Genomic DNA, 7,500 nt, shown 5'->3' with positions numbered 1-7,500 from the left:
CAGACTGGAGATAGTTTTCAAAAAGTGTCAAGAGCTGAGAGAACTCATCTCCGACCTGCTGATAGTCATCTGTCTAACTCCAATCTAAAGCCAACTCCTACATCAGGACACCAGCAAACCTGATCTGAGTAGTGTCAATGGTCCAGCCCTCCCTCCCTCTCTCTCTGGATAAGCTACAACCTCGTTGGCAGTGGTGCTTGTCATGTGACCCACCTGGTACGTTCCGATGCCAATGTGTTTGGGGTCGATTTTCACCAGCTCTGCCAGTGGGTCCTGAACTCGCCTCCCAATGGACACTGGGAAGACAAACACACACACACACACTTAATTTTTTCCTGGAAACATACACACCTACCTTAATTCAAAGGCTCTCTAACATAACACTGTACAGCTGAAGACCTTTTTTCCCCCTAAAGGACAGAGATGATTAATTACTGCCATACACCAAAGCTAGAGACATGATGAAGAGTGCATGATGCCTACAGTGAGAGTGAGAGGGAACAGGGTGAGAACAGAGTGACTAGATGAGTCAGAGTGACACAGGAACACAGACGAGTAGAGTAGAGTAGAGTAGAGTAGAGTAGAGTAGAGTAGACTAGAGTAGAGTAGAGTAGAGTAGAGTAGAGTAGGGTAGGGTAGAGTAGGGTAGAGTAGAGTAACACATCTATGGTGCTGGTCAGGCACAGAAATCACACATGCACACACACACTCGCACGCACCCGCGAACGCACACGCACTCTACTCTACAGTAGAGTAGAGTAGAGAAGAGAAGAGAAGAGTGCATGATGCCTACAGTGAGAGTGAGTGGGAACAGGGTGAGAACAGAGTGACTAGATGAGTCAGAGTGACACAGGAACACAGACGAGTAGAATAGAGTAGAGTAGAGTAGAGTAGAGTAGAGTAGAGTAGAGTAGAGTAGAGTAGAGTAGAGTAGAGTAGAGTAGAGTAGGGTAGGGTAGAGTAGGTGTTAGATTTGGGCATTTTTCATATACTTTCAACTCATATGAGTTCCTCCCCCACAAGAATGTGTCACATTCTCGCTACCTTCATTAACACACAAATGGTCAGAAAGACCCTTCCTGTCTGCTGACATTCACACCTTTTCATATATAGGTAGCCCAGCATGCACACAACCAGACCACAGACACACCCATTATGCTAAGTTGTGTATTCTATTGACTATAACTGAAATGTAATTTGTATACTGAGGGTGTTGTGTTGAAGAAAGGATGCCGTAGAGACATCAACCGCTACGACCGGTGAGAGAACGGAGCAAGGAGAATTGAGGAGACATCGCGGCCTGTGGAGTCAAAGGCCAACCAGAAGACAAACTACACTATGGACCATACCTCCTAATATCTCCTTCTCTCTCTCCATCGTAGCGTGTTGTGTGTGCTCGAGGTCTGGTACATAGAATAAACCGACATCACTATCAGACGGCATTTCATCGAGTTCTTTGCTAGAATCACGCAACCGCAACTAACGTCAGAGCTAACATAGAGGTCTGTTATATAGTATAGCAGTGGTGTTTTCACGGGAAATCTGTTTAGCTTTCCACCCATACCAACGATATTCTTCAGTTGGTGTTGATCCACCCAGTTTCACAAAAAATACAAGAATTAACGACCAGGAGAGACGCGCATCTGAAGCCTGCTGCCTCAATCCAAACGGTGAGTGAATATCTTGTATTTAACGCTGAAAAAAAGAACAGAAATTATCGTTAAAGTTTAGTCTGAGTTAGGTTGCAAGGACTCCTAAGTTTCCGTACCTGCAGTGATTTGAGGGAGAATTCGCTGTATGTTTTATGTACACTTGCATTCATGTAATGAATAACAGGCCCAGTAGAGATGTGTACGTTTGAGAGGAAATCCACAGTTGTGTGTTGGTGCCGTTCCTATTCTAGGTCATCCTAGTCTAGATTTATTTGGAAATAGCTACTATTTTAACCGTAGGGGTAATTGTGGCCGCTTCACAAAGCGTGGTATTTTCAATTAGCTGGCTGAAAAAGCAGAATTGGAAATGCAATAAGCAAGCTACCATACTGGTTTAGGTATTCTTATGACCGCTCCACAGAAGCGTGGCATTTTCAATTGGCTGGTTGAAAAGCAGAAATTGATTATGAAATAATAAGTTGCCGTACGTAGGCTGTTTGTTTTGGTGCTTGAAGGCTTGGTAATAATTTAGCTGATGCTTGGTTGTCCTGTGAAATCGAATCGCATGATTTTAAATAGCCGATGAGCTAATTTTGCGTTGATGTGGGCATCTTGTTTAGCTTAGAGATTATTGATCAAAAACCAGACGTTTTAATTTAAGATTTAAAACTGATATCGCAAGCGACCGTTCGTTGGCACAGTGAAGCTCATCGGGAGTATTCGACCTCGAGATAACGTAGTAGGCGAGGCCTAAGTGGGAAGTCGTGTACATACGATTTAAGTTTTAACTTTGTGGAAGATAATGTATGTTTTGTAACATTATAAGTTATACGTTTATTTTTGTCTATCTGTAAACAATTAAAGATGTTCAGGAGAAGTTTGAGCCAGACCAAAAACATCCCTACTATTGAGATGGGTGATTTGGCAGTGCGTGAGTTTGACGAGAATACCATGATTAAGACAATCAGAGGTTTTTTGAATAGTCATCTGAAGTTGAATGAGACCGAGAGGAAAATTGAGCTGCAGTCCAACATTCCGCCCGACAATGACTTTTGGCCACTTGATGACATCAGGCGCAGTTTTGAAAAGCTTTTGCACGAAAAAGATAAAATCAAACTTTCTCTCGTTACCTTAGATCAGATAATGCGCCGTCAGAGGGCACAAGAAAAAATGGAATCAGACAGAATTCTGAAGATTGAGAGAGATAAGGTATCGTCACTTGAAGGTGAATTGGTTAAAGTAAGACATGAAAAGACTGAGCTAGAATGGCGCCTGAATGTTGAGAACAGCACAGTTCGAGCAATTGCAGATGATGTGAAAACATTAAAAGCAGGACAGGCCAAGAACGAGGCAGAAATAGCAAGCCTGAAAGAACCCAGGGAGGGGGAGAGACGAGAGGCTTTTCAAACAATGCCGATGCTAATTGCTAATTGTGGGTCAAATAACATGAATGTAGACTCAGGTGTTAATGATGGCCTGGTCCGTTTGAGAGCTTTGACATCTAGGTATACTGGTAGAAATGTAGTGCATTCTTATAAATCTGCAAAGCCGCAAGATATTGACCAGTGGTCAAAGGACCTGCAGCATCCGCGTAAAGCAGGGATGAATATCTGGTCTAAGATTACTCGTTTGCGAAAGATTTATCAGTTGCACCCATATGATGGCGTTTCACTGTTGTGCACTGTGCTAAACAACACAGAGGCTGACAAGGTGAAACGGGATGTTGATATTGGGTTAGGAGAGGATCAACAGAACCTAGATCATGGCTGGAAGGCAGTCCGTGAGTGGATTCAGGAGGCTACCAATGCAAGTACAGATTGGGGAAAAATATCTGGTTGTAGACAGAAGGCTAATGAAGCGGTGGATGAATTTGCCCAAAGATTTGCTGAAGCGTTCTTAAGACATTCAGGCATGAGCGGGATGACAGAGGAGAATGTTATGACCAATAACAACGGTGCCTTGAAGGCAAATTTCTTGCATAATACTGTCCCTGAGCTCAGAAGTATTGTTAAGTTGACTACACCCGGTTGGGAAGACCCAACGTTCACCTTTGAGATGCTAATTAATGTAGCAAGGAGGATAGAACGCAATACAGAACAAAGGGTCAGAAATGTCAGCACACATGGCCTACACACAGATCCAGAGTTCATGCTTAGAAATGTGAAAGTGGGAAATCAAGGTGATCCTAGAAGCATCAGAACTAGGAAAATAGAGACATCTAGGAATGCATGTCATAAATGTGGAAAACAAGGACACTGGGCTGACAAATGTCGTCTCCTTGGTAAGAGGAAGCACAACCCTCACTCCAGATATGACAATGAAAGTATGTTCTGTAGGTTTATTAAATTAAACGATTATCAGAGACAGGCCCTTATGTCTGCGGTTCCGGGAAACTGAATCTGCCCTCCTTACATTCTCTTACGGCAGCTGAGAGTCAGCACCTTGACAAAGGTGATATGTGTGTAACCATTGAGAAAGATGGTCTACGTTCGGTGCCAGATGGAAAATCCCCAGTTGAGAGTGGGCTGTGCCATGTTGAGTGGGGCAGTGCCAGGTTACTGTGATGGGATGATAGAGAAGGCACAGGAAACTGTGGCGCCGTTGGGGTCAGAGGTCAAAACACACATAGAACCAGAGTCAGTGGAAGCTATAGGCGATGCTTTAGCTGAGAAAGTTGTAAAGAGAATTGTAGGTTTGGAGGGCCGAGAGCATGACCTCCTGGAGCATGAACATAAGGTGAATGCTAGACCAGTTGAGAGTCAATACTGTACAGAAATGACAAGAGCCGTGCAGATAGCCCCATTGGTGAGGAGAAATCCAGAGCCACGTGATGGGGAACATACTTTGTGTAAGTGTAAGAGACCACACACAGTATTGTCACTTGCTTCTGCTACAGTCATGGTACAGGGAGAACTGACGTCACCCACAGCACACAATGCATGGCCCCAGAACAACCATCTCTGGTGGAGCGCAAGAGGGAAGCAACTTGACTACGGCTGAAATCAAGTCATGCTCTTTTGTGTTAATCATATCATTACTTTTAGCAATGATATGATGATTGGATGGGAATTTAGATGATGGACTTGATTATAGACATGATTATGAGATATGGGTTGATAATATAGGCCAGAGCCCTAGTATTAAGGCAGTTTTAATGTTCAGTGTTATGTTTTTTTTTTTCAAAATAGTTTGTTCTGGTCTTATGAGTGAAATGCCTCATTCTTGGAATATGTGATACTGCCGCAGTTTTCTTGTTTTTCAGAACAACAGTCTAAGGAGCAGCATGAGGGGAACTGGAACGCAGGAACCATTGACCCGCTGCATTGACCAAGCCATCACCGTTGTCCAGATTCACCTCACCCGCTGGACAGCAGTGACGACACAACATTCAAAGACTTGACCAACAGAAACTGATGAACCAGAAATGCATGGTCGCCATTCACAGCTCGCGGAAGGCGGGGGTTGCTGTGCAAAAAGGGCCGTGAAATAATTTTACCCAAGCAAATAATGGGATTTTCGATTTCACCTGTGAAGATAAAGGACATGGCATATTGGTTTCAAGAGAGACCAGATCTTGAAGATTGATACACTATAGGAACACTTGTTTGTTGACATTTTGTAACAATGTTGGATTGTTTGATCACTATGTCTGATTATGTCCATTATGGTTTTGTTAGGTTTTATTGTGATCATGATGTATTTTGATTTATGATCAGATGGGGAGATTGTTAGATTTGGGCATTTTTCATATACTTTCAACTCATATGAGTTCCTCCCCCACAAGAATGTGTCACATTCTCGCTACCTTCATTAACACACAAATGGTCAGAAAGACCCTTCCTGTCTGCTGACATTCACACCTTTTCATATATAGGTAGCCCAGCATGCACACAACCAGACCACAGACACACCCATTATGCTAAGTTGTGTATTCTATTGACTATAACTGAAATGTAATTTGTATACTGAGGGTGTTGTGTTGAAGAAAGGATGCCGTAGAGACATCAACCGCTACGACCGGTGAGAGAACGGAGCAAGGAGAATTGAGGAGACATCGCGGCCTGTGGAGTCAAAGGCCAACCAGAAGACAAACTACACTATGGACCATACCTCCTAATATCTCCTTCTCTCTCTCCATCGTAGCGTGTTGTGTGTGCTCGAGGTCTGGTACATAGAATAAACCGACATCACTATCAGACGGCATTTCATCGAGTTCTTTGCTAGAATCACGCAACCGCAACTAACGTCAGAGCTAACATAGAGGTCTGTTATATAGTATAGCAGTGGTGTTTTCACGGGAAATCTGTTTAGCTTTCCACCCATACCAACGATATTCTTCATAGGGTAGAGTAGAGTAACACATCTATGGTGCTGGTCAGGCACAGAAATCACACATGCACACACACACTCGCACGCACCCGCGAACGCACACGCACACGCACACACACAAGAGGCAGGTTGTTTGTCCAGAGGGTGAAATTACTTACTAATAAACTCTATAATCTGAATGATTTAAGCAAGCGCGTGTGCACACGCACACAGAATGCATATTAGATTAAGTGGGAGGGTGGAGCTGCCTTGGGGCAAGCCCCTCCTCTCTAGCCAATAGAAATGTATTTGTTAATTTATTATGCAAATGAGCCCTACAGTCCCCAAGCAATTACAACTGCTGCATCTCCTACACCTGCATCTGGGTCCTATACATCAAGACACACACACACACACACACACACACACACACACACACACACACACGCACTATCATCCATTGTTGTAGTGCATCGTTATTGTACTTGTGATTATTTTGTATACAGTCATTCCACTGCGACTTTTGCATGTGCATGGCAGCAGTATAACTTTGAACTGAATATAATCTAAGTGAACGGAATGAAATATAATTGAATGTACTAGTGTTGTGAGAGAAGTCCATGAGACGGAAGAAAAGAGGCCTGAGGTTTGGACCTGCGCTGGAGGTAAGTGTGGAGGCAACCCTGAGTGGGGAGCCGGGCTCTACACGGCCTGAGCTGAAACATCATCCCTGTCCAAATGTTATTACAGGCCGCAGTTTCCCACACAATCCAGCCAGGGATGCACAGAGAGACAGAGAGACAGAGAGAGAGAGAGAGAGAGAAAATGAGGATGACAAGAGGGGGGAAGACAGGGGCACCACCTGTATTCACTCTCTTCAATCTATACCACCACCAGCCAAACCACCTCAATATTATGAACCAACTTCAAACAGACGAAGCGGTCACTGATATCGCCTTCACAACTAACAAACCACTGATGGCTGGAAGACTATCCCTACTGGCTATAAGTGAAAAAGCATACGTCACTTTGGGTTGCATGAAATCAAAAGGATGTTTGTGTTTACGTTGCGTTTCCCCATTCACTCCGTTTAATATTAGTGTCTGCAGTGCATTCTGGAAAGCCCCTTGGGCTCAGGCCATGGGCATATAAATAACATTCTTTATTATTGTTGTTGCTGTTGTTTATATCTGCTATAATATAAATACCATTCTTTATTATTATTGTTGTTGCTGTTGTTTATATCGGTTATTATTTCATGATCTTCACTGCAGAGTTTTATCAGCAGCTAGCTGCCCTTCTGACAACGCTGAATGAAATAAAGATGAGGAACGTCTGCAATTAACAATTAACCTGATTGACTTGACTATTAATTAGCACAAGGAGTTCCCTGAAGACAAGCAGTCTCTGAAACCAAAAGCCTCAGAAAACACCAAGTCCACTACTTCATGCACTACAAGCAGAACATGTTCACAGACACACACACAGAGACACACACACACACACATACACACAGATATAGACACAGTCACAGACACAG

At 43.4% G+C, this 7,500-nt stretch overlaps 1 protein-coding gene across 1 annotated transcript in view; it reads right to left on the bottom strand.

Annotated features, from left to right (window-relative positions):
- LOC116223276 (S1 RNA-binding domain-containing protein 1) overlaps nt 1-7,500 on the bottom strand; it is a 59,267-nt gene that overhangs the window by 44,427 nt on the left and 7,340 nt on the right. Inside the window, exon 3 of the mRNA XM_031579356.2 lies at nt 214-296. Coding sequence (XP_031435216.1) covers nt 214-296 — 83 coding nt within the window. The remainder of the gene's footprint in view (nt 1-213; nt 297-7,500) is intronic.

The sequence above is a fragment of the Clupea harengus genome, chromosome 13, assembly GCF_900700415.2.
Source record: "Clupea harengus chromosome 13, Ch_v2.0.2, whole genome shotgun sequence".
NCBI lineage: Eukaryota > Metazoa > Chordata > Actinopteri > Clupeiformes > Clupeidae > Clupea > Clupea harengus.
Note: the sequence above shows the minus strand (reverse complement) of the source record. Positions and strands in the feature narration are given on the sequence as shown.